A 27,694-nucleotide genomic window follows, 5' to 3' on the forward strand; every position below is an offset into this window, starting at 1 on the left:
GTCAGTGCTGTGGAAGTGTTGCACTGTCTAGAGGGTCAGTGCTGAGGGACGGCCGCACTGTCACAGTGTCAGTACTGTGAGAGTGTTGCACTGTCAGAGGGTCAGTACTGAGGGATTGCCGCACTGTTAGAGGGTCAGTACTGAGGGAGTGCCGCACTGTCAGAGGGTCAGTGCTGAGGGAGTGTCGCACTGTCAGAGGGTCAGTACTGTGGAAGTGTTGCACTGTCTAGAGGGTCAGTGCTGAGGGACGGCCGCACTATCACAGTGTCAGTACTGTGATAGTGTTGCACTGTCAGAGGGTCAGTACTGAGGGAGTGCCGCACTGGCAGATGGTCAGTGCTGAGGGAGTGCCGCACTGTCAGATGGTCAGTGCTGAGGGAGTGCCGCACTTTTAGAGTGTCAGTACTGAGGTAATGCCGCACTGTCGGAGGGTCAGTGCTGAGGGAGTGCCGCATTGTCAGAGGGTCAGTACTGAGGGAGTGCCGCACTGTCAGAGGGTCAGTGCTGAGGGACTGCCGCTCTGTCAGATGGTCAGTGCTGAGGGAGTGCCGCACTGTCAGAGGGTCAGTACTGAGGGTGCGCTGCACTGTCAGAGGGTCAGTACTGTGGGTGTGCCGCACTGTCAGAGGGTCAGTGCTGAGGGAGTGCCGCACTGACAGAGGGTCAGTGCTGAGGGAGGACCGCACTGTTAGATGGTCAGTGCTGAGGGAGGACCGCACTGTCAGATGGTCAGTACTGAGGGAGTGCCGCATTGTCAGATGGTCAGTACTGAGGGGGTGCCGCACTGTCAGAGGGTGTGTACTGAGGGATCGTTACGCTGTCGGAGTGTCAGTACTGTGGGAGTGCCGCACTGTCAGAGGGTCAGTGCTGAGGGAGTGCTGCACTGTCAGATGGTCAGTACTGAGGGAGGGCTCAACTGTGGGAGGGTGTGTACTGAGGGATTGTTCCGCTGTCGGAGTGTCAGTACTGTGGGAGTGCCGCACTGTCAGATGGTCAGTGCTGAGGGAGTGCCGCACTGTCAGATGGTCAGTGCTGAGGGAGTGCCGCACTGTCAGAGAGTCAGTACTGAGGGAGTGCTGCACTATCAGAGGGCCAGTACTGAGGGAGTGCCGCACTGTCAGAATGTCAGTACTGTGGGAGTGCTGCACAGTCAGAGGGTCAGTGCTGAGGGAGTGCCACTCTATCGGAGGGTCAGTTCTGAGGGAGCGCTGCACTGTCAGAGGGTCAGTACTAAGGGTGGGCCGAACTGTCAGAGGGTCAGTGCTGAGGGAGTGCTGCACTGTCAGAGGGTCAGTACTGAGGGAGTGCTGCACTGACAGAGGGTCAGTGCTGTGGGAGTGCCGCACTGTCAGAGGGTCAGTGCTGAGGGAGTGTTGCACTGTCAGAGTGTCAGTACTGAGGGAGTGCTGCACTGTCAGAGGGTCAGTGCTGAGGGAGTGCCGCATTGTCAGAGTGTCAGTACTGTGTGAGTGCTGCACTGTCAGAGGGTCAGTGCTGAGGGAGTGCTGCACTTTCAGAGGGTCAGTGCTGAGGGAGTGCCGCACTGACAGAGGCTCAGTGCTTTGGGAGTGCCGCACCGTCAGAGGGTCAGTGCTGAGGGAGTGCCGCACTGTCAGATGGTCAGTGCTGAGGGAGTGCCGCACTGTCAGATGGTCAGTGCTGAGGGAGTGCTGCACTGTCAGAGAGTCAGTACTGAGGGTGGGCCACACTGTCAGAGGGTCAGTACTGAGGGTGTGCCGCACTTTCAGAGTGTTATTAGTGTGGGAGTGCCGCACTGACAGAGGGTAGGTGGTGAGGGAGTGCTGCACTGTCAGAGGGTCAGTGCTGAGGGAGCTCCGCACTGTCAGAGGGTCAGTGCTGAGGGGGTGCCGCACTGTCAGAGGGTCAGTGCTGAGGGAGTGTCGCACTGTCAGAGGGTCAGTGCTGAGGGAGTGCCGCACTGTCAGAGGGTCAGTACTGTGGGAGTGCTGCACTGTCAGAGGGTCAGTACTGAGGGAGTGCCGCACTGTCAGAATGTCAGTACTGAGTGAGTGCCGCACTGTGTGTCACTACTGTGGGAATGCTGCACTGTCAGAGGGTCAGTACTGAGGGAGTGCCGCACTGTCAGAGGGTCAGTGCTGAGGGAGTGCCGCACTGTCAGAGGGTCAGTGCTGAAGGACTGCCGCACTGTCAGATGGTCAGTGCTGAGGGAGTGCCGCACTGTCAGATGGTCAGTGCTGAGGGAGTGCCGCACTGTCAGATGATCAGTACTGAGGGACTGCCGCACTGTCTTGAGAGTCAGTACTGAGGGAGTGCTGCACTGTCAGAGGGTCAATACTGTGGGTGTGCCGCACTGTCAGAGGGTCAGTGCTGAGGGAGTGCCGCACTGTCAGAGGGTCAGTGCTGAGGGAGTGCTGCACTGTCAGAGGGTCAGTACTGAGGGAGGGCTATACTGTGGGAGGGTGTGTACTGAGGGATTGTTCCGCTGTCGGAGTGTCAGTACTGTGGGAGTGCCGCACTGTCAGATGGTCAGTGCTGAGGGAGTGCCGCACTGTCAGAGAGTAAGTACTGAGGGAGTGCTGCACTGTCAGAATGTCAGTACTGTGGGAGTGCTGCACAGTCAGAGGGTCAGTGCTGAGGGAGTGCCACTCTATCGGAGGGTCAGTACTGAGGGAGTGCCGCACTGTCAGAATGTTAGTACTGTGGGAGGGCCGCACTGTCAGAGGGTCAGTGCTGAGGGATCGCTGCACTGTCAGAGGGTCAGTACTGAGGGTGGGCCGAACTGACAGAGGGTCAGTGCTGTGGGAGTGTTGCACTGTCAGAGTGTCAGTACTGAGGGAGTGCTGCACTGTCAGAGGGTCAGTGCTGAGGGAGTGCCGCACTGTCAGATAATCAGTGCTGAGGGATTGCCGCACTGTCAGATGGTCAGTGCTGAGGGAGTGCCGCACTTTTAGAGTGTCAGTACTGAGGTAATGCCGCACTGTCGGAGGGTCAGTGCTGAGGGAGTGGCGCATTGTCAGAGGGTCAGTACTGAGGGAGTGCCGCACTGTCAGAGGGTCAGTGCTGAGGGGACTGCCGCACTGTCAGATGGTCAGTGCTGAGGGAGTGCCGCACTGTCAGAGGGTCAGTACTGAGTGTGCGCTGCAATGTCAGAGGGGCAGTACTGTGGGAGTGCTGCACTGTCAGAATGTCAGTGCTGAGGGAGTGCCGCACTGTCAGAGGGTCAGTGCTGAGGGAGGACCGCACTGTCAGATGGTCAGTACTGAGGGAGTGCCGCATTGTCACATGGTCAGTACTGAGGGGGTGCGCACTGTCAGACGGTCAGTACTGAGGGACTGCCGCACTGTCTTGAGGGTCAGTACTGAGGGAGTGCTGCACTGTCAGAGGGTCAGTACTGAGGGAGGGAGGCACTATCGGGATGATCAGTGCTGAGGGAGGGCCGCACTGTCAGATGGTCAGTGTGAGGGAGTGCCGCTCTGTCAGAGAGTCAGTACTGAGGGAGTGCTGCACTATCAGAGGGTCAGTACTGAGGGAGTGCCGCACTGTCAGAATGTCAGTAATGTGGGAGGGCCGCACTGTCAGAGGGTCAGTGCTGAGGGAGTGCCGCACTGTCAGATGGTCAGTGCTGAGGGAGTGCCGCTCTGTCATGAGGGTCAGTGCTGAGGGAGTGCTGCACTGTCAGAGGGTCAGTACTGAGGGTGTGCCGCACTGTCAGAGGGTCAGTACTGAGGGTGTGCCGCACATTCAGAGTGTCATTAGTGTGGGAGTGCCGCACTGTCAGAGGGTCAGTGCTGAGGGGAGTGCTGCACTGTCAGAGGGTCAGTGCTGAGGGAGCTCCGCACTGTCAGAGGGTCAGTGCTGAGGGAGCGTCGCACTGTCAGAGGGTCAGTGCTGAGGGAGCGACGCACTGTCAGAGGGTCAGTGCTGAGGGAGCGCCGCACTGTCAGCGGGTCAGTACTGAGGGAGTGCCGCACTATCAGTGTGTCAGTACTGTGGGAATGCTGCACTCTCAGAGGGTCAGTACTGAGGGAGTGCCGCACTGACAGAGAGTCAGTGCTGAGGGAGTGCTGCACTGTCAGAGGGTCAGTGCTGAGGGAATGTTGCACTGTCAGAGTGTCAGTACTGAGGGAGTGCTGCACTGTCAGAGGGTCAGTGCTGAGGGAGTGCCACATTGTCAGAGTGTCAGTACTGTGGGAGTGCTGCACTGTCAGAGGGTCACTGCTGAGGGAGTGCTGCACTGTCAGAGGGTCAGTGCTGAGGGAGTGCTGCACTGTCAGAGGGTCAATGATGAGGCTATGCCGCACTGTCAGAGGGTCAGTGTTGAGCGAGTGCCGCACTGTCAGATGGTCAGTACTGAGGGAGTGCAGCACTGTCAGAGGGTCAGTGCTGAGGGAGTGCCGCACTGTCAGAGGGTCAGTGCTGAGGGAGTGCCGCACTGTCAGATGATCAGTGCTGAGGGAGTGCCGCACTCTCAGAGGGTCATTGCTGAGGGAGTGTCGCACTGTCAGATGGGCAGTGCTGAGGGAGTGCCGCACTGTCAGTACTGAGGGAATGCTGCACTGTCAGATGGTCAGTGGTGAGGGAGTGCCGCACTGTCAGAGATCAGTGCTGAGGGAGTGCCGCACTGTCAGATGGTCAGTGCTGAGGGAGTGCCTCACTCTCAGAGGGTCAGTGCTGAAGGAGTGCCGCACTGTCAGATGGGCAGTGCTGAGGGAGTGCCGCAGTGTCAGTACTGAGGGAGTGCCGCACTGTCAGATGGTCAGTGCTGAGGGAGTGCCGCACTGTCAGAGAGTCAGTGCTGAGGAAGCGCCGCACTATCAGATGGTCTGTGCTGATGGAGTGCTGCACTGTCAGAGGGTCAGTACTGAGATAGTGCTGCACTGTCAGAGAGTCAGTACTGAGTGAGTGCCGCACTGTCAGAGAGTCAGTGCTGAGGGAGCGCCGCACTGTCAGATGATCAGTACTGAGGGAGTGCCGCACTGTCAGAGAGTCAGTGCTGAGGGAGCGCCGCACTGTCAGAAGGTCTGTTCTGATGGAGTGCTGCTCTGTCAGCGGGTCAGTGCTGAGGGAGTGCCGCTCTATCAGAGGGTCAGTGCTGAGGGAGTGCCGCTCTTTCATAGAGTCAGTACTGAGGGTGTGCCGCACTGTCAGAATGTCAGTACTGTGGGAGTGCTGCACAGTCAGAGGGTCAGTGCTGAGGGAGTGCTGCACTGTCAGAGGGTCAGTGCTGAGGGAGCTCCGCACTGTCAGAGGGTCAGTGCTGAGGGAGCGCCGCACTGTCAGAGGGTCAGTGCTGAGGGAGCGACGCACTGTCAGAGGGTCAGTGCTGAGGGAGCGCCGCACTGTCAGCGGGTCAGTACTGAGGGAGTGCCGCACTATCAGTGTGTCAGTACTGTGGGAATGCTGCACTCTCAGAGGGTCAGTACTGAGGGAGTGCCGCACTGACAGAGGGTCAGTGCTGAGGGAGTGCTGCACTGTCAGAGGGTCAGTGCTGAGGGAGTGTTGCACTGTCAGAGTGTCAGTACTGAGGGAGTGCTGCACTGTCAGAGGGTCAGTGCTGAGGGAGTGCCGCATTGTCAGAGTGTCAGTACTGTGGGAGTGCTGCACTGTCAGAGGGTCACTGCTGAGGGAGTGCTGCACTGTCAGAGGGTCAGTGCTGAGGGAGTGCTGCACTGTCAGAGGGTCAATGATGAGGCTATGCCGCACTGTCAGGGGGTCAGTGTTGAGCGAGTGCCGCACTGTTAGAGGGTCAGTAATGAGGGTGTGCTGCACTGTCAGAGGGTCAGTGCTGAGGGAGTGCAGCACTGTCAGAGGGTCAGTGCTGAGGGAGTGCCGCACTGTCAGATGGTCAGTGCTGAGCGAGTGCCGCACTCTCAGAGGGTCATTGCTGAGGGAGTGTCGCACTGTCAGAAAGGCAGTGCTGAGGGAGTGACGCACTGTCAGTACTGAGGGAATGCTGCACTGTCAGATGGTCAGTGCTGAGGAGTGCCGCACTGTCAGAGGATCAGTGCTGAGGGAGTGCCGCACTGTCAGATGGTCAGTGCTGAGGGAGTGCCTCACTCTCAGAGGGTCAGTGCTGAGGGAGTGCCGCACTGTCAGATGGGCAGTGCTGAGGGACTGCCGCAGTGTCAGTACTGAGGGAGTGCCGCACTGTCAGATGGTCAGTGCTGAGGGAGTGACGCACTGTCAGAGAGTCAGTGCTGAGGAAGTGCCTTACTATCAGATGGTCTGTGCTGATGGAGTGCTGCACTGTCAGAGGGTCAGTACTGAGGGAGTGCTGCACTGTCAGATGATCAGTACTGAGGGAGTGCCGCACTGTCAGAGGGTCAGTGCTGAGGGAGTGCCGCACTGTCAGATGGTCAGTGCTGCACTGTCAGAGAGTCAGTACTGAGTGAGTGCCGCACTGTCAGATGATCAGTACTAAGGGAGTGCCGCACTGTCAGAGAGTCAGTGCTGAGGGAGCACCGCACTGTCAGAAGGTCTGTTCTGATGGAGTGCTGCTCTATCAGAGGGTCAGTGCTGAGGGAGTGTTGCACTGTCAGAGTGTCAGTACTGAGGGAGTGCTGCTCTGTCAGCGGGTCAGTGCTGAGGGAGTGCCGCTCTATCAGAGGGTCAGTGCTGAGGGAGTGTCGCTCTTTCATAGAGTCAGTACTGAGGGTGTGCCGCACTGTCAGAATGTCAGTACTGTGGGAGTGCTGCACAGTCAGAGGGTCAGTGCTGACGGAGTGCTGCACTGTCAGAATGTCAGTACTGAGGGAGTGCCGCACCGTGTGTCAGGGCTGTGGGAATGCTGCACAGTCAGGGAGTCAGTACTGAGGGAGTGCCGCACTGTCTGAGGGTCAGTGTTGAGGGAGTGGCGCACTGTCAGAGTGTCAGTACTGTGGGAGTGCTGCACTGTCAGAGGGTCAGTGCTGAGGGGGTGCTGCACTGTCAGAGGGTCAGTGCTGAGGGTATGCCGCACTGTCAGAGGGTCAGTGTTGAGCGAGTGCTGCACTGTCAGAGAGTCACTGCTGAGGGAGTACTGCACTGTCAGAGGGTCAATGCTGAGGGAGTGCTGCACTGTCAGAGGGTCAGTGCTGAGGGTATCCCGCACTGTCAGAGGGTCAGTGTTGAGCGAGTGCCGCACTGTCAGAGGGTCAGTACTGAGGGAGTGCTGCACTGTCAGATGGTCAGTGCTGTGGGAGTGCCGCACTGTCAGAGGGTCGGTGCTGAGGGCGTACCGCACTGTCAGATGGTCAGTGCTGAGGGAGTGCCGCACTGTCAGATGGGCAGTGCTGAGGGAGTGCCGCACTGACAGAGAGTCAGTGCTGAGGAAGCGCCGTACTGTCAGATGGTCTCTGCTGATGGAGTGCTGCACTGTCAGAGGGTCAGTACTGAGGGAGTGCCGCACTGTTAGATGATCAGTACTGAGGGAGTGCCGCACTGTCAGAGGGTCAGTGCTGAGGGAGTGCCGCACTGTCAGATGGTCAGTGCTGTGGGAGTGCTGCACTGTCAGAGAGTCAGTACTGAGTGAGTACCGCACTGTCAGATGATCAGTACTGAGGGAGTGCCGCACTGTCAGATGGTCTGTGCTGATGGTGTGCTGGAGTGTCAGAGGGTCAGTGCTGAGGGAGTGCCGCTCTATCAGAGGGTCAGTGTTGAGGGAGTGCCGCACTGTCAGAATGTCAGTACTGAGGGAGTGCCGCTCTATCAGAGGGTCAGTAATGAGGGTGTGCCGCACTGTCAGAGTGTCAGTACTGTGGGAGTGCTGCACTGTTAGAGGGTCAGTGCTGATGGAGTGCCGCACGGTCAGAGGGTCACTGCTGAGGGAGGGCCGCACTGTCAGATGGTCTGTGCTGAGGAGTGCCGCACTGTGAGAGTGTCAGTGCTGAGGGAGTGCCGCACTGTCAAATGGTCAGTGCTGAGGGAGTGCCGCACTGTCAGATGGCCAGTGCTGAGGGAGTGCCGCTCTGTCTTGAGGGTCAGTGCTGAGGGAGTGCTGCACTGTCAGAGGGTCAGTACTGAGGGTGTGCCGCACTGTCAGAGGGTCAGTACTGAGGGAGTGCCGCACTTTTAGAGTGTCAGTACTGAGGGAGTGCTGCACTGACAGAGGGTCAGTGCTGAGGGACTGCCGCACTGTCAGAGGGTCAGTGCTGAGGGAGTGCCGCACTGTCAGAGTGTCAGTACTGAGGGAGTGCCGCACTGTCAGAGGGTCAGTGCTGAGGGAGTGCTGCACTGTCAGATGGGCAGTGCTGAGGGAGTGCCTCTCTCTCAGATTGTCAATGCTGAGGGAGTGCCGCACTGTCAGTACTGAGGGAGTGCCGCACAGTCAGATGGTCAGTACTGAGGGAATGCCGCACTGTCAGATGGTCAGTGCTGAGGGAGGGCCGCATTGTCAGAGGGTCAGTGCTGAGGGAGTGCTGCACTGTCAGAGGGTGAGTACTGAGGGAGTGCCGCACTGTCAGTGCTGAGGGAGTGCTGCACTGTCGGAGGGTCAGTGCTGTGGGAGTGCCGCACTGTCAGATGGTTATTGCTGAGGGAGTGCCGCACTGTCGGAGGATCAGTGCTGTGGGAGTGCCGCATTGTCAGAAGGTCAGTGCTGAGGGAGTGCCGCACTGTCAGATGGTTATTGCTGAGAGAGTGCCGCACTGTCAGAGGGTCAGTGATTTGGGAGGGCTGCACTGTCAGAGGGTCAGTGCTGAGGGACTGCTGCACTGTTAGAGGGTCAGTTCTGAGGGAGGGTCGCACTCTCAGATGGTCAGTGCTGAGGGAGTGCCGCATTGTCAGATGGTCAGTACTGAGGGGGTGCCGCACTGTCAGAGGGTGAGTACTGAGGGATTGTTGCGCTGTTGGAGTGTCAGTACTGTGGGAGTGCAGCACTGTCAGATGGTCAGTGCTGAGGGAGTGCTGCACTGTCAGATGGTCAGTACTGAGGGAGTGCCGCACTATCAGATGGTCAGTGCTGAGGGAGTGCCGCACTGTCGTAGGGTCAGTGCTGTGAGGGTGCTGCACTGTCGTAGGGTCAGTGCTGTGGGAGTGCCGCACTGTCAGATGGGCAGTGCTGAGGGAGTGCCGCACTGTCAGTACTGAGGGAATGCTGCACTGTCAGATGGTCAGTGCTGTGGGAGTGCCGCACTGTCAGAGGGTCGGTGCTGAGGGCGTACCGCACTGTCAGATGGTCAGTGCTGAGGGAGTGCCGCACTGACAGAGAGTCAGTGCTGAGGAAGCGCCGTACTGTCAGATGGTCTCTGCTGATGGAGTGCTGCACTGTCAGAGGGTCAGTACTGAGGGTGTGCCGCACTGTTAGATGATCAGTACTGAGGGAGTGCCGCACTGTCAGAGGGTCAGTGCTGAGGGAGTGCCGCACTGTCAGATGGTCAGTGCTGTGGGAGTGCTGCACTGTCAGAGAGTCAGTACTGAGTGAGTACCGCACTGTCAGATGATCAGTACTGAGGGAGTGCCGCACTGTCAGATGGTCTGTGCTGATGGTGTGCTGGAGTGTCAGAGGGTCAGTGCTGAGGGAGTGCCGCTCTATCAGAGGGTCAGTGTTGAGGGTGTGCCGCACTGTCAGAGTGTCAGTACTGTGGGAGTGCTGCACTGTTAGAGGGTCAGTGCTGATGGAGTGCCGCACGGTCAGAGGGTCACTGCTGAGGGAGGGCCGCACTGTCAGATGGTCTGTGCTGAGGGAGTGCCGCACTGTGAGAGGGTCAGTGCTGAGGGAGTGCCGCACTGTCAAATGGTCAGTGCTGAGGGAGTGCCGCACTGTCATATAGCCAGTGCTGAGGGAGTGCCGCTCTGTCTTGAGGGTCAGTGCTGAGGGAGTGCTGCACTGTCAGTGTGTCAGTACTGTGGGAATGCTGCACTCTCAGAAGGTCAGTACTGAAAGAGTGCTGCACTGACAGAGGGTCAGTGCTGAGGGACTGCCGCACTGTCAGAGGGTCAGTGCTGAGGGAGTGCCGCACTGTCAGAGTGTCAGTACTGAGGGAGTGCCGCACTGTCAGAGGGTCAGTGCTGAGGGAGTGCTGCACTGTCAGATGGGCAGTGCTGAGGGAGTGCCTCTCTCTCAGATTGTCAATGCTGAGGGAGTGCCGCACTGTCAGTACTGAGGGAGTGCCGCACAGTCAGATGGTCAGTACTGAGGGAATGCCGCACTGTCAGATGGTCAGTGCTGAGGGAGGGCCGCATTGTCAGAGGGTCAGTGCTGAGGGAGTGCTGCACTGTCAGAGGGTGAGTACTGAGGGAGTGCCGCACTGTCAGAGGGTCAGTGCTGAGGGAGTGCTGCACTGTCGGAGGGTCAGTGCTGTGGGAGTGCCGCACTGTCAGATGGTTATTGCTGAGGGAGTGCCGCACTGTCGGAGGATCAGTGCTGTGGGAGTGCCGCATTGTCAGAGGGTCAGTGCTGAGGGAGTGCCGCACTGTCAGATGGTTATTGCTGAGAGAGTGCCGCACTGTCAGAGGGTCAGTGATTTGGGAGGGCTGCACTGTCAGAGGGTCAGTGCTGAGGGACTGCTGCACTGTTAGAGGGTCAGTTCTGAGGGAGGGTCGCACTCTCAGATGGTCAGTGCTGAGGGAGTGCCGCATTGTCAGATGGTCAGTACTGAGGGGGTGCCGCACTGTCAGAGGGTGAGTACTGAGGGATTGTTGCGCTGTTGGAGTGTCAGTACTGTGGGAGTGCAGCACTGTCAGATGGTCAGTGCTGAGGGAGTGCTGCACTGTCAGATGGTCAGTACTGAGGGAGTGCCGCACTATCAGATGGTCAGTGCTGAGGGAGTGCCGCACTGTCGTAGGGTCAGTGCTGTGAGGGTGCTGCACTGTCGTAGGGTCAGTGCTGTGGGAGTGCCGCACTGTCAGATGGGCAGTGCTGAGGGAGTGCCGCACTGTCAGTACTGAGGGAATGCTGCACTGTCAGATGGTCAGTGCTGTGGGAGTGCCGCACTGTCAGAGGATCAGTGCTGAGGGAGTGCCGCACTGTCAGATGGTCAGTGCTGAGGGAGTGCCTCACTCTCAGAGGGTCAGTGCTGAGGGAGTGCCGCACTGTCAGATGGGCAGTGCTGAGGGAGTGCCGCAGTGTCAGTACTGAGGGAGTGCTGCACTGTCAGATGGTCAGTGCTGAGGGAGTGCCGCACTGTCAGAGACTCAGTGCTGAGGATGCGCCGCACTAACAGATTGCCTGTGCTGATGGATTGCTGCACTGTCAGAGGGTCAGTACTGAGGGAGTGCTGCACTGTCAGATGATCAGTACTGAGGGAGTGCCGCACTGTCAGAGGGTCAGTGCTGAGGGAGTGCCGCACTGTCAGATGGTCAGTGCTGTGGGAGTGCTGCACTGTCAGAGAGTCAGTACTGAGGGAGTGCCGCACTGTCAGAGGGTCAGTGCTGAGGGAGTGCCGCACTGTCAGAGGGTCAGTGCTGAGGGAGTGCCGCACTGTCAGATGGGCAGTGCTGAGGGAGTGCCGCTCTCTCAGATTGTCAATGCTGAGGGAGTGCCGCACTGTCAGATGGTCAGTGCTGAGGGAGGGCCGCATTGTCAGAGGGTCAGTGCTGAGGGAGTGCTGCACTGTCAGAGGGTGAGTACTGAGGGAGTGTCGCACTGTCAGAGGGTCAGTGCTGAGGGAGTCCTGCACTGTCGGAGGGTCAGTGCTGTGGGAGTGCCGCACTGTCAGATGGTTATTGCTGAGGGAGTGCCGCACTGTCGGACGGTAAGTGCTGTGGGAGTGCTGCACTGTCGGAGTGTCAGTACTGAGGGAGTGCTGCACTGTCAGAGGGCCAGTACTGAGGGAGTGCCGCACTGTCAGAGGGTCAGTACTGAGGGTGTGCCGCACTTTCAGAGTGTCATTACTGTGTGAGTGCAGCACTGTCGGAGGGTCAGTGCTGAGGTAGCGCCGCACTGTCAGCGGGTCAGTACTGAGGGAGTGCTGCACTGTCAGTGTGTCAGTACTGTGGGAATGCTGCACTCTCAGAAGGTCAGTACTGAAAGAGTGCTGCACTGACAGAGGGTCAGTGCTGAGGGAGTGCCGCACTGTCAGAGGGTCAGTGCTGAGGGAGTGCCGCACTGTCAGAGTGTCAGCACTGAGGGAGTGCCGCACTGTCAGAGGGTCAGTGCTGAGGGAGTGCCGCACTGTCAGATGGGCAGTGCTGAGGGAGTGCCGATTTCTCAGATTGTCAATGCTGAGGGAGTGCCGCACTGTCAGTACTGAGGGAGTGCCGCATAGTCAGATGGTCAGTACTGAGGGAGTGCCGCACTGTCAGATGGTCAGTGCTGAGGGAGGGCCGCATTGTCAGAGGGTCAGTGCTGAGGGAGTGCTGCACTGACAGAGGGTGAGTACTGAGGGAGTGCCGCACTGTCGGAGTGTCAGTACTGAGGGAGTGCCGCACTGTCAGAGGGTCAGTGCTGAGGGAGTGCTGCACTGTCGGAGGGTCAGTGATGTGGGAGTGCCGCACTGTCAGATGGTTATTGCTGAGGGAGTGCCGCACTGTCGGAGGGTCAGTGCTGTGGGAGTGCTGCACTGTCGGAGTGTCAGTACTGAGGTAGTGCCGCACTGTCAGAAGGTTAGTGCTGAGGGAGTGCCGCACTGTCAGATGGGCAGTGCTGAGGGAGTGCCGCTCTCTCAGATTGTCAATGCTGAGGGAGTGCCGCACTGTCAGTACTGAGGGAGTGCCGCACTGTCAGATGGTCAGTGCTGAGGGAGGGCCGCATTGTCAGAGGGTCAATACAGTGAGAGTGCTGCACTGTCAGAGGGTGAGTACTGAGGGAGTGCCGCACTGTCGGATTGTCAGTACTGAGGGAGTGCCGCACTGTCAGAGGGTCAGTGCTGAGGGAGTGCCGCACTGTCGGAGGGTCAGTACTGAGGGAGTGCTGCACTGTCAGTGTGTCAGTACTGTGGGAATGCTGCACTCTCAGAAGGTCAGTACTGAAAGAGTGCTGCACTGACAGAGGGTCAGTGCTGAGGGAGTGCCGCACTGTCAGATGATCAGTACTGAGGGAGTGCCGCACTGTCAGAGGGTCAGTGCTGAGGGAGTGCCGCACTGTCAGATGGCCAGTGCTGAGGGAGTGCCGCTCTGTCTTGAGGGTCAGTGCTGAGGGAGTGCTGCACTGTCAGAGGGCCAGTACTGAGGGAGTGCCGCACTGTCAGTGGGTCAGTACTGAGGGTGTGCCGCACTTTCAGAGTGTCATTACTGTGTGAGTTCAGCAATGTCGGAGGGTCAGTGCTGAGGGTGCGCCGCACCGTCAGCGGGTCAGTACTGAGGGAGTGCTGCACTGTCACTGTGTCAGTACTGTGGGAATGCTGCACTCTCAGAAGGTCAGTACTGAAAGAGTGCTGCACTGACAGAGGGTCAGTGCTGAGGGAGTGCCGCACTGTCAGAGGGTCAGCACTGAGGGAGTGCCGCACTGTCAGAGGGTCAGTGCTGAGGGAGTGCCGCACTGTCAGAGGGTCAGTGCTGAGGGAGTGCCGCACTGTCGGAGGGTCAGTACTGAGGGAGTGCTGCACTGTCAGTGTGTCAGTACTGTGGGAATGCTGCACTCTCAGAAGGTCAGTACTGAAAGAGTGCTGCACTGACAGAGGGTCAGTGCTGAGGGAGTGCCGCACTGTCAGATGATCAGTACTGAGGGAGTGCCGCACTGTCAGACGGTCAGTGCTGAGGGAGTGCCGCACTGTCAGATGGTCAGTGCTGTGGGAGTGCTGCACTGTCAGAGAGTCAGTACTGAGGGAGTGCCGCACTGTCAGAGGGTCAGTGCTGAGGGAGTGCCGCACTGTCAGAGGGTCAGTACTGAGGGAGTGCCGCACTGTCAGAGGGTCAGTGCTGAGGGAGTGCCGCACTGTCAGATGGGCAGTGCTGAGGGAGTGCCGCTCTCTCAGATTGTCAATGCTGAGGGAGTGCCGCACTGTCAGTACTGAGGGAGTGCCGCACTGTCAGATGGTCAGTGCTGAGGGAGGGCTGCATTGTCAGAGGGTCAGTGCTGAGGGAGTGCTGCACTGTCAGAGGGTGAGTACTGAGGGAGTGCCGCACTGTCAGAGTGTCAGTACTGAGGGAGTGTCGCACTGTCAGAGGTTCAGTGCTGAGGGAGTGCTGCACTGTCGGAGGGTCAGTGCTGTGGGAGTGCCGCACTGTCAGATGGCCAGTGCTGAGGGAGTGCCGCTCTGTCTTGAGGGTCAGTGCTGAGGGAGTGCTGCACTGTCGGAGGGTCAGTGCTGTGGGAGTGCCGCACTGTCAGATGGTTATTGCTGAGGGAGTGCCGCACTGTCGGACGGTAAGTGCTGTGGGAGTGCTGCACTGTCGGAGTGTCAGTACTGAGGGAGTGCCGCACTGTCGGAGGGTCAGTGCTGTGGGAGTGCCGCACTGTCAGATGGTTATTGCTGAGGGAGTGCCGCACTGTCGGACGGTAAGTGCTGTGGGAGTGCTGCACTGTCGGAGTGTCAGTACTGAGGGAGTGCCGCACTGTCAGATGGCCAGTGCTGAGGGAGTGCCGCTCTGTCTTGAGGGTCAGTGCTGAGGGAGTGCTGCACTGTCAGAGGGTCAGTACTGAGGGTGTGCCGCACTGTCAGAGGGTCAGTACTGAGGGTGTGCCGCACTTTCAGAGTGTCATTACTGTGTGAGTGCAGCACTGTCGGAGGGTCAGTGCTGAGGGAGCACCGCACTGTCAGCGGGTCAGTACTGAGGGAGTGCTGCACTGTCAGTGTGTCAGTACTGTGGGAATGCTGCACTCTCAGAAGGTCAGTACTGAAAGAGTGCTGCACTGACAGAGGGTCAGTGCTGAGGGAGTGCCGCACTGTCAGAGGGTCAGTGCTGAGGGAGTGCCGCACTGTCAGAGGGTCAGTGCTGAGGGAGTGCCGCACTGTCAGAGTGTCAGTACTGAGGGAGTGCCGCACTGTCAGAGGGTCAGTGCTGAGGGAGTGCCGCACTGTCAGATGGGCAGTGCTGAGGGAGTGACGCTCTCTCAGATTGTCAATGCTGAGGGAGTGCCGCACTGTCAGTACTGAGGGAGTGCCGCACAGTCAGATGGTCAGTACTGAGGGAGTGCCGCACTGTCAGATGGTCAGTGCTGAGGGTGGGCCGCATTGTCAGAGGGTCAGTGCTGAGGGAGTGCTGCACTGTCAGAGGGTGAGTACTGAGGGAGTGCCCCACTGTCAGAGGGTCAGTGCTGAGGGAGTGCTGCACTGTCGGAGGGTCAGTGCTGTGGGAGTGCCGCACTGTCAGATGGTTATTGCTGAGGGAGTGCCGCACTGTCGGAGGGTCAGTACTGTGGGAGTGCTGCACTGTCGGAGTGTCAATACTGAGGGAGTGCCGCACTGTCAGAAGGTCAGTGCTGAGGGAATGCCGCACTGTCAGATGGGCAGTGCTGAGGGAGTGCCGCTCTCTCAGATTGTCAATGCTGAGGGAGTGCCGCACTGTCAGTACTGAGGGAGTGCCGCACTGTCAGATGGTCAGTGCTGAGGGAGGGCCGCATTGTCAGAGGGTCAGTACTGTGGGAGTGCTGCACTGTCAGAGGGTGAGAACTGAGGGAGTGCCGCACTGTCGGAGTGTCAGTACTGAGGGAGTGCCGCACTGTCAGAGGGTCAGTGCTGAGGGAGTGCCGCACTGTCGGAGGGTCAGTGCTGTGGGAGTGCCGCACTGTTAGATGGTTATTGCTGAGGGAGTGCCGCACTGTCGGAGGGTCAGTGCTGTGGGAGTGCTGCACTGTCGGAGTGTCAGTACTGAGGGAGTGCCGCACTGTCAGAGGTTCAGTGCTGAGGGAGTGCCGCACTGTCAGATGGTCAGTGCTGTGGGAGTGCCGCACTGTCAGATGGTTATTGCTGAGGGAGTGCCGCACTGTCAGACGGTCAGTGCTGAGGGAGTGCTGCACTGTCGGAGGGACAGTGCTGAGCGAGTGCCGCACTGTCAGAGAGTCAGTGCTGAACGGGTGCCGCGCTGTCAGACGGTCAGTGCTGAGGGAGTGCCGCACTGTTAGAGGGTCAGTACTGAGGGAGTGCCGCACTGTCAGAGGGTCAATGCTGAGGGAGTGCCGCTCTCTCAGATTGTCAATGCTGAGGGAGTGCCGCACTGTCAGTACTGAGGGAGTGCCGCACTGTCAGACGGTCAGTGCTGAGGGAGGGCCGCATTGTCAGAGGGTCAGTACTGTGGGAGTGCTGCACTGTCAGAGGGTGAGAACTGAGGGAGTGCCGCACTGTCGGAGTGTCAGTACTGTGGGAGTGCTGCACTGTCAGAGGGTCAGTGCTGAGGGAGTGCTGCACTGTCAGAGGGTCAGTGCTGAGGGAGGGCCGCATTGTCAGAGGGTCAGTGCTGAGGGAGTGCTGCACTGTCAGAGGGTCATTGCTGAGGGAGTGCCACATTGTCAGAGTGTCAGTGCTGAGGGAGTGCCGCATTGTCAGAGTGTCAGTACTGTGGGAGTGCCGCACTGTCAGAGGGTCACTGCTGAGGGAGTGCCGCATTGTCAGAGTGTCAGTGCTGAGGGAGTGCCGCATTGTCAGAGTGTCAGTACTGTGGGAGTGCTGCACTGTCAGAGGGTCAGTGCTGAGGGAGTGCTGCACTGTCAGAGGGTCAGTGCTGAGGGAGTGCTGCTCTATCATTACTGTCTTGGTGTCTGTTATGTATGAGAGTTGCATAATGACAGGTCCCTGATTGACCTCCGGCCTCGCTGTCACCCTCGAGCGACTGTCTGTGTTTAGTTTGCACATTCTCCTCGTGTCTGTGTGCATTTCCTCTGGGGGCTCTGCATGTGCAGTGGGTATCGTAGGGTTACAGGGATAGGGCAGAGGGCTGGACGCTGCTCTTCGGGTCAGTGTGAACTTGCTGGGCCGAATGGCCTGTATCTACACAGTAGGGATTCTGAATGACATTACTGATTGCGCCAATGCATGAACAAGACGGTGTTATGGGAGACGGCTGTGTCTGGGATGATGCTGTACCTGTTTCCATCCACGGCCCCTTTCCCAGGGGGTCTGTCTGTCTGGCGGTATGTGCTCACACAGAGCAGGCGCCACAGTCAGGAAATGTGGCCACTGGGAATGGTGCCTGGACTGAAGGGGCAGTCCCAGCACTCCTCGTTCTTTGCATTGTCAATGGGTCTGATCTCTGATACCACAGTGAAATCTCAGGGACCAAAGGAGGACATTCAGCCCATCTTCTCACTCCCTCATTGAATCAAACATGGCTGCTCTGTACGTCAACACAACGGACTGAACTAATAATCCAGAGGACCGGGCAAATGTTCTGAGTACCTTGGTTTAAATCCCCACCATGACAGCTAGTGGAACCGGAACCAAATACACAGAATCTCAAACTGAAAGCGGGCGTTGGTGATGGTGTCTAAGAGAACGGTCATCGATTGATGCACAAGCCCCACAATCTGGGTCACTGATGTCCTTTTGGGAAGGAGATCCGCCATCTTTACCTGGTCTGGCCTACATGTGACTCCAGTCCCACAGCCATGTGGTTTGACTCCGAGCTGCCTCCTCTGAGAAAGACAATTAAGCCACTCAGCTACTGGGGTGGCACGATGGCTCAGTGATTAGTACGGCTGCCTCACAGTGCCTGGGACCCGGGTTCGAGTCCACCCTCAGCGACTACCTGTGTGGAGTTTGTACGTTCTCCTCGTGTCTGTGTGGGTTTCCTCCGGGTGCTCTGGTTTCCTCCCACAGTCCAAAGGTGTGCAGGTTAGGGTGGATTGTCCATGCTAAATTGCCCATAGTATTCAGGGATGTGTAGGTTAGGGTGTATTAGCCATGCTAAATTGCCCATAGTGCTCAGGGATGTGCAGGTTAGGATGGATTGGCCATGCTAAATTACCCATAGTGTTCAGGGATGTGTAGGTTAGGATGGATTGGCCATGCTAAATTACCCATAGTGTTCAGGGATGTGTAGGTTAGGGTGGATTGGCCATGCTAAATTGCCCCATAGTGTTCAGGGATGTGCAGGTTAGGGTGGATTGGCCATGCTAAATTACCCATAGTGCTCAGGGATGTGCAGGTTAGGGTGGATTGGCCATGCTAAATTGCCCATAATGCTCAAGGATGCCGAGGTTAGGTGCATTAATCAGGGGTAAATACAGGGTAGGGGAATGGGTCTGGGTAGGTTACTCTTCGGAGGGTCAGTGTGGGCTTGTTGGGCTGAAGGGTCTGTTTCCACACTGTAGGGATTCTATCTAAAGTTCAAGGGCATCTCGGGACAGGTCATTAATGCCAGTCTTGCCAGGGATGTCCCCATACCATAAAAGGTAATTCAAAAAAAAAATCTTCATCTAACAAAACACCATTGATCTAAATTTTTGAATTTCTAATGAACACCCAGAGAGTAGCAGCGGTGTTTGAGGGAGGGTTGATCTCTCTCCACAGATGCTGCCAGACCAGACCTGCTGAGTTTCTCCAGCACTGTCCTTGTTTTTATTCCGAATCTCCAGCCTCCTCGCCGTCATTGTCATAAATCACCCCCGCTCTTTGGGTGAACAAGTGCACACCTGAACAGACGGGCTCTTCAGTTTTCAATAAACCATCGTTCTGGGAGCCCTCACCAGTGAAAACAGCATCCCCCTGTCAAATCTTCAACGTCCCAATGAGATCGGGCGGCCACGCCTACAGTCACGTGTTAGCAGCCTGTTCCATCGCTGAGGTATGTTTATAAAATCCCATCTAATCTCATCAATCACAGCACACGGTGCTCTGAGAGACGTGAGGGTGTTTCCTCTCTGACTGACCCTCCCAATGATTGGTCAGCTGGCTATATACCTGTCTGACAACTCACACACACACACTCACACACACCCCACTCACACCCACCCCACTCACACCCACACACACCCCACTCACACATATATACACACACAGTCAGACACACACACAGACATTCACACACACCATACACATACGCACACACCCCACTCACACCAACACACACAAACATACAGGCATACACACACACCATACACACACAGACATACACACACAGACACCCACTCACACACACAGACAGCCCCCCCACACTCACGCACATATACACACACAGTCAGACACACACAGACATACACACACAGACACACACACACCATACACATACGCACACACCCCACTCACACCAACACACAGGCATACAGACACACCATACACACACAGACATACACACACAGACACACACTCACACACACAGACAGCCCCCCCACACACACTCACCCCTACACACAGACACACGCACACCCCCCACACACAGATGCACACACATACAGACACACACACACATGCACAGATACACACACACCATACACATACGCACACACCCCACACACACCAACACACACAAACATACAGACACACACATACACACACACACCATACACACACACACTCACACACACTCGCACACAGACACACACACATATACACACAGACAGCCCCACGCACACACACACCCCACAGACACACAGATCTCACCCCCACACACAGACACCACACACAGACGCACACACACAGACATACACACAGATGCACACACACATCATACCCACACACACACACACACCACACACAGACACACACGCATACACAGATGCACACACACACACCTTACACACATATCATATACACACACATGCACACAAACACCATACACACACACACACACACCATACACACACATCATAAACACACGAGCACACACACACACATCATACACACATACTCATGCACACACACAAAACAGATACACACGGACACACACATGCGCACACATACACACACACATGCACACAGACACATGCCATACACACACACAGACATATGCACACACACATGCACCCCATACACACACACACACCCATACACACACACACACCCTCTCTCACACACACAAACACACACGAACACACACTCTCAGCCGTGGACTGTATCTGTTCCCCTTCGTCTTGGCTACATACCACACCAAGTAAAGTGACGATTGTTTATTATTCAGAGAGGGAGGGGTTTGCTGCTGAACCATGAACAGAAATGTTTGCTGCAGAACAAAACCTGCATTCCTGAAGGGCGTATACCCGAAACGTTGATTCTCCTGCTCCTCAGATGCTGCCAGACCTGCTGTGCGTTTCCAGCACCATGCTCTTTGACTCCAACTTCTCCTTAAACAGGGGCACCCGAACTCTTTGGTTCTGACTGAAGGAACGTTAGCCCCATCTTTCCCCTCACCCCATGGAGATTTCCAGGAATATTCTGCTTCGCTCCACACTGCCGGAACAGCCATTCTCACTTCTGGGTAGAGCAATCGAGGTAGTTGTGATTAACGGTCAGTGCTGGGGATAGGGGTGAGCTGTAGGGCTTGGTGCTGGGACAGACACTGCATCCTGCTCCTGACTTCCACAGGGAGTGGGAAACAATTCTGAACTTCCTGCTTCTGTGTGGCCTTATCTTCTTGCGAAGAGGTCCTGTGAGGCATGACAAAAATACAAGTTTTTAAAAATATTCATGGCATGAGGGCGTTGCTGTCTAGGCCGCTGTTTATTGTCCATCCCTAATTGACCAGAGGGCTGTTAAATGTCAGCCATATTGCTGTCAATCTGGAGTCAGATATAGACAAGACCAGGTGACGATGGCAAGTTCCCTCCTGGAAAGATATGAGTGACCCAGATGCGTTTTTTTCCCCGACAATGGTTTCACCAGAGTTTTAATTCCAGATTCTTGTCACAGAAGTCAAATTCCATCATCTGCGGTGGGGGGATTTGAGCCCAGGTCCCCAGATCATTCAGGATTAAGAGCAGTAAAACCACTAGGCCAAGGCGTTCCCCACCAGAGAGAGTGAGAAAGGGGAACGGATGAGCTTTTAGGACAGTGTATTCAAAATGTGAGGGGACTGGGGTTGGCTTGGTCCAGAATGAGGCAGCAGGGAGCAGCGTAGATCACCTTCTTGCAGTTGAATCCAATCTCAAAATGTGTCTGTTCTCCCCCTGGCTGGCTCCCGCCCACCCTCGCTCCCCTGCAGATGGTGGGCCAGTCTCTGCTGCTCCTTTGCCTCACCGGGGCCCTCGCCATCCTGCCTGCCTTTAGCAGAGACAAGAAAAACACCACCTCAGGATCAGCAGCAGAGCAGCGGGACAGGTGCCCGCTCAGGTGTGTCTGCACCTCGGAAGCAACAGTGGACTGCAGTGGGGTGGACCTCAGCACCTTCCCGAGGAACCTATCAGCAGATACCCAGCACCTGGCCCTGCAGGTAGGCAAACCCATCAGGGAGGCATCAGGGATGCCACTTGGAGCAGGAACCATGCACCATACTGTACCTCCATAACCCTACACCACAATATACCTCCACAACCCTGCACCACAATGTACCTCAATAACTCTACACCACAATATACCTCCACAACCCTACACCACACTGTACCTCCATAACCCTGCACCACACTGTACCTCCACAACCCTGTACCTCACTGTACCTCCATAACCCTACACCACAATATACCTCCACAACCCTGCACCACACTGTACCTCCATAACCCTGCACCACACTGTACCTCCATAACCCTGTACCTCACTGTACCTCCATAACCCTACAACACACTGTACCTCCATAACCCTACACCACACTGTACTTCCATAACCCTACACCACACTGTACCTCCATAACCCTGCACCACACTGTACCTCCATAACCCTGCACCACACTGTACCTCCATAACCCCGTACCTCACTGTACCTCCATAACCCTACACCACACTGTACCTCCATAACCCTACAACACACTGTACCTCCATAACCCTACACCACACTGTACTTCCATAACCCTACACCACACTGTACCTCCATAACCCTACAACACACTGTACCTCCATAACCCTACACCACAATATACCTCCACAACCCTGCACCACAATGTACCTCCATAACCCTGCACCACACTGTACCTCCATAACCCTGTACCTCACTGTACCTCCATAACCCTACAACACACTGTACCTCTATAACCCTACACCACACTGTACCTCCATAACCCTACAACACACTGTACCTCCATAACCCTGCACCACACTGTACCTCCATAACCCTACACCACACTGTACCTCCATAACCCTCCACCACAATGTACCTCTATAACCCTACACCACACTGTACCTCCATAACCCTACAACACACTGTACCTCCATAACCCTACACCACACTGTACCTCCATAACCCTACACCACACTGTACATCCACAACCCTGCACCACAATGTACCTCCATAACCCTGCACCACACTGTACTTCCATAACCCTGCACCACAATGTACCTCCATAACCCTGCACGACAATGTGCATCCATGACCCTACACCACACGGTATCTCCTTAACCCTACACCACACTGTACCTCCATAATCCTGCACCACACTGTACCTCCATAACCCTACACCACACTGTACCTCCATAACCCTACACCACACTGTACCTCCATAACCCAGCCCCACACTGTATCTCCACAACCCTGCACGACAATGTACCTCCATAACCTTACACTACAATGTACCTCCATAACCCTACACCACACTGTACATCCACAACCCTACACCACACTGTACATCCACAACCCTACACCACACTGTACATCCACAACCCTACACCACACTGTACATCCACAACCCTGCACCACACTGTACCTCCATAACCTTACACTACAATGTACCTCCATAACCCTGCGACACAATGTATCTCCATGACCCAAGACCATACTGTACCTCCATAACCCTACACAACACTATACCTCCATAAAACGACAAGACAATATACCTCCATATCCCTACACCATACTGTACCTCCATAACCCAGCCCCACACTGTACCTCCACAACACTGCAACACATTGTACGTCCACAACCCGGCACCACAATGTCCCTCCATAACCCTACACCACACTGTAATTCCATAACCCTACACCACACTGTATATCCATAACCCTGCCCACGCTGTAACTCCAGAACCCTACACAACAAAATACCTCCATAATCCTGCACCACACTGTACCTCCATAACCCTATACCACACTGTACCTCCATAACCCTACACCACAATGTACCTTCACAACCCTGCACCACACTGTACCTCCATAACCCTGCACCACAATGTACCACCATAACCCAGCACCACAATATACCTCCACAACCCTACACATAATGTACCTCCATAACCCTACACCATACTGTATGTCTGTAACACTACACCACACTGTACCTCCATAACCCTGCACCACAACGTACCACCACAACCCTACATCACGCTGTACCACCATAACCCTGCGCCACAGTGTCTCCATAACCATGCACCACAATGTACCTCCACAACGCTGCGCCACAATGTACATACACAACCCTGCACCACAATGTCCCTCCATAACCCTACACCACACTGTATCTCCATAACCCTGCACCACACTGTACCTCCATAACCCTACACCATAATGTATCTCCATAACCCCGCACACTGTACCTCCATAACCCTGCCCCATGCTGTAACTCCAGAACCCTACACAACAAAGTACCTGCATAACTCAGCACCACACTGTATCTCCATAATCCTGCCCCACACTGCACCTCCATAACCCTACACCACACTGTACCTCCATAACCCTACACCACACTGTACCTCCATAACCCTACACCACACTGTACCTCCATAACCCAGCACCACACTGTACGTCCTAAACCCTGTACCACAATGTCCCTCCTAACCCTACAACAATCTGTACCTCTATAATCCTACACCGCACTGTACCTCCACAACCCAGCACCACAATGTACCTCCACAATCCTGCACCACACTGTACCTCCATAACCCTGCACCACAATGTACCTCCATAACCCTACACCACACTGTACCTCCATAACCCAGCACCACACTGTACGTCCTAAACCCTGTACCACAATGTCCCTCCTAACCCTACAACAATCTGTACCTCTATAATCCTACACCGCACTGTACCTCCATAACCCTGCACCACAATGTACCTCCACAATCCTGCACCACACTGTACCTCCATAACCCTGCACCACAATGTACCTCCACAACCCTGCACCACAATGTACCTCCATAACCCTGCACCACAATGTACCTCCACAACCCTGCACCACACTGTACCTCCATAATCCTGCACCACACTGTACCTCCACAACCCAGCACCACAATGTACCTCCACAACCCTCCACCACACTGTACCTCCATAACCCAGCACCACACTGTACCTCCACAATCCTGCACCACACTGTACCTCCATAACCCAGCACCACACTGTACCTCCACAATCCTGCACCACACTGTACCTCCACAACCCTGCGCCACAATGTACCTCCACAATCCTGCACCACACTGTACCTCCACAACCCTGCGCCACAATGTACCTCCATAACCCAGTGCACACTGTACCTCGACAATCCTGCACCACACTGTACCTCCACAACCCTGCGCCACAATGTACCTCCACAACCCTGCGCCACAATGTACCTCCACAACCCTGCACCACAATGTACCTCCATAACCCTGCACCACAATATACCTCCATAACCCTGCACCACAATATACCTCCACAACCCTACACACAACGTACCTCCATAACCCTACACCACACTGTACCTCCATAACCCTACACCACACTGTATCTCCATAACCCCGCACACTGTACCTCCATAACCATGCCCCATGCTGTAACTCCAGAACCCTACACAACAAAGTACCTGCATAACTCAGCACCACACTGTATCTCCATAATCCTGCCCCACACTGCACCTCCATAACCCTACACCACACTGTACCTCCATAACCCAGCACCACACTGTACCTCCATAACCCTACACCACACTGTACCTCCATAACCCAGCACCACACTGTACGTCCTAAACCCTGTACCACAATGTCCCTCCTAACCCTACAACAATCTGTACCTCTATAATCCTACACCGCACTGTACCTCCACAACCCTGCGCCACAATGTACCTCCACAATCCTGCACCACACTGTACCTCCACAACCCAGCACCACACTGTACGTCCTAAACCCTGTACCACAATGTCCCTCCTAACCCTACAACAATCTGTACCTCTATAATCCTACACCGCACTGTACCTCCACAACCCAGCACCACAATGTACCTCCACAATCCTACACCACACTGTACCTCCACAACCCAGCACCACAATGTACCTCCATAACCCTGCACCACAATGTACCTCCATAACCCAGCACCACAATGTACCTCCATAACCCTACACCACACTGTACCTCCACAACCCTGCACCACACTGTACCTCCATAACCCTGCACCACAATGTACCTCCATAACCCTGCACCACACTGTACCTCCATAACCCTACACCACACTGTATCTCCATAACCCTACATCACACTGTACCTACGTAACACTACACCACAATGTACCTCCATAACCCTACACCACACTGTACCTCCATAACCCTGCACCACAAAGTACTTCCACAACCCTGCACCACACTGTACCTCCATAACCCTGCACCACAAAGTACTTCCATAACCCTGTACCACACTGTACCTCCATAACCATACACCACACTGTATCTCCATAACCTACAACACACTATACCTCCTTAATCCTACACCACACTGTACCATCATAACCGTGCACCAAACTGTACCTCCGCAACCCTACACCACACTGTACCTCCATAACCCTACACCACAGTGTACCTCCATAACCCTGCACCAGAATTTACCTCCATAACCCTGCACCACACTCTATCTCCGTAACCCTACACCATAATGTACCTGCATATCCCTACACCACAATGCACCTCCATATCCCTACACCACACTGCACCTCCATAACCCTCCACCACAATGTACCTCCAAAACCCTACACCACAATGTTCCTTCCTAACCCTTCACCTCAATGTATCTCCATTATCCTGCACCACACTGTATCTCAATAACCCTGCACCATAACGTACCTCCATAACCCTGCACCACAATGTATCTGCACAACCCTGCACCACAATGTACCTCCATCACCCTGCACCACAAGGTACCTCCATAACCCTGCACCACAAGGTACCTCCATAACCCTACACCACACTGTACCTCCACAACCCTACACCACAATGTACCTCCATAACCCTGCACCACAATGTCCCTCCACAACCCTGCACCACACTGTACCTCCATAACCCTGCACCACAATGTATCTGCACAACCCTGCACCACAATGCACCTCCATAACCCTGCACCACAAAGTACTTCCATAACCCTGCACCACACTGTACCTCCATAACCATACACCACACTGTATCTCCATAACCTACAACACACTATACCTCCTTAATCCTACACCACACTGTACCATCATAACCGTGCACCACACTGTACCTCCACAACCATGCACCACAGTGTACCTCCATAACCCTGCACCACAATATACCTCCACAACCCTACACCACAATGTACCTCCATAACCCTGCACCACAATTTACCTCCATAACCCTGCACCACACTGTATCTCCGTAACCCCACAACATAATGTACCTGCATATCCCTACACCACAATGCACCTCCATATCCCTACACCACACTGCACCTCCATAACCCTGCACCACAATGTACCTCCATAACCCTGCACCACAATTTACCTCCATAACCCTGCACCACACTGTATCTCCGTAACCCTACACCATAATGTACCTGCATATCCCTACACCACAATGTACCTCCATATCCCTACACCACACTGCACCTCCATATCCCTACACCACACTGCACCTCCATAACCCTCTACCACAATGTACCTCCAAAACCCTACACCACAATGTTCCTTCCTAACCCTTCACCTCAATGTATCTCCATTACCCTGCACCACACTGTATCTCAATAACCCTGCACCATAACGTACCTCCATAACCCTGCACCACAATGTATCTGCACAACCCTGCACCACAATGTACCTCCACAACCCTACACCACAATGTACCTCCATAACCCTGCACCACACTGTACCTCCACAACCCTACACCACAATGTACCTCCATAACCCTGCACCACACAGTACCTCCACAACCCTACACCACACTGTATCTCCATAACCCTACACCACACTGTATCTCCATAACCCTACACCATACTGTACCTACGTAACACTACACCACACTGTACCTCCATAACCCTACACCACACTGTACCTCCATAACCCTACACCACACTGTACCTCCACAACCCTACACCACACTGTACCTCCACAACCCTGCACCACACTGTATCTCCATAACCCTACACCATACTGTACCTACGTAACACTACACCACACTGTATCTCCATAACCCTACACCATACTGTACCTACGTAACACTACACCTCAATGTACCTCCATAACCCTACACCACAATGTACCTCCATAACAATGCACCACATTGGACCTCCAAAATCTACACACAATATACCTCAACCCTACACCACACTGTACCTCCATAACCCTGCACCACACTGTCCCTCCAAAACCCTACACCACAATGTTCCTTCCTAACCCTTCACCTGAATATACTTCCATTACCCTGCATCACAATGCACCTCCATAACCCTGCACCACACTGTAGCTCCACAACCCTGCACCACAATGTACCTCCATAACCCTACACACAACGTACATCCATAACCCTACACACAACGTACATCCATAACCCTACACACAACGTACATCCATAACCCTACACCACACTGTACCTCCATAACCCTACACACAACGTACCTCCATAACCCTACACACAACATACCTCCATAACCCTAC

General features: G+C 55.3%; 1 protein-coding gene across 1 annotated transcript in view; it reads left to right on the forward strand.

Moving 5' to 3' along the window:
• The window catches only part of LOC122548084 (podocan-like protein 1), a 99,014-nt gene that overhangs the window by 41,933 nt on the left and 29,387 nt on the right, over window positions 1-27,694 (forward strand). The window contains exon 2 of the mRNA XM_087983382.1: window positions 20,914-21,141. Coding sequence (XP_087839508.1) covers window positions 20,914-21,141 — 228 coding nt within the window. The remainder of the gene's footprint in view (window positions 1-20,913; window positions 21,142-27,694) is intronic.

The sequence above is a fragment of the Chiloscyllium plagiosum genome, unplaced genomic scaffold (assembly GCF_037043375.1).
Source record: "Chiloscyllium plagiosum isolate Xiang-an unplaced genomic scaffold, Cpla_swu_hap1 HiC_scaffold_45, whole genome shotgun sequence".
Lineage (NCBI taxonomy): Eukaryota > Metazoa > Chordata > Chondrichthyes > Orectolobiformes > Hemiscylliidae > Chiloscyllium > Chiloscyllium plagiosum.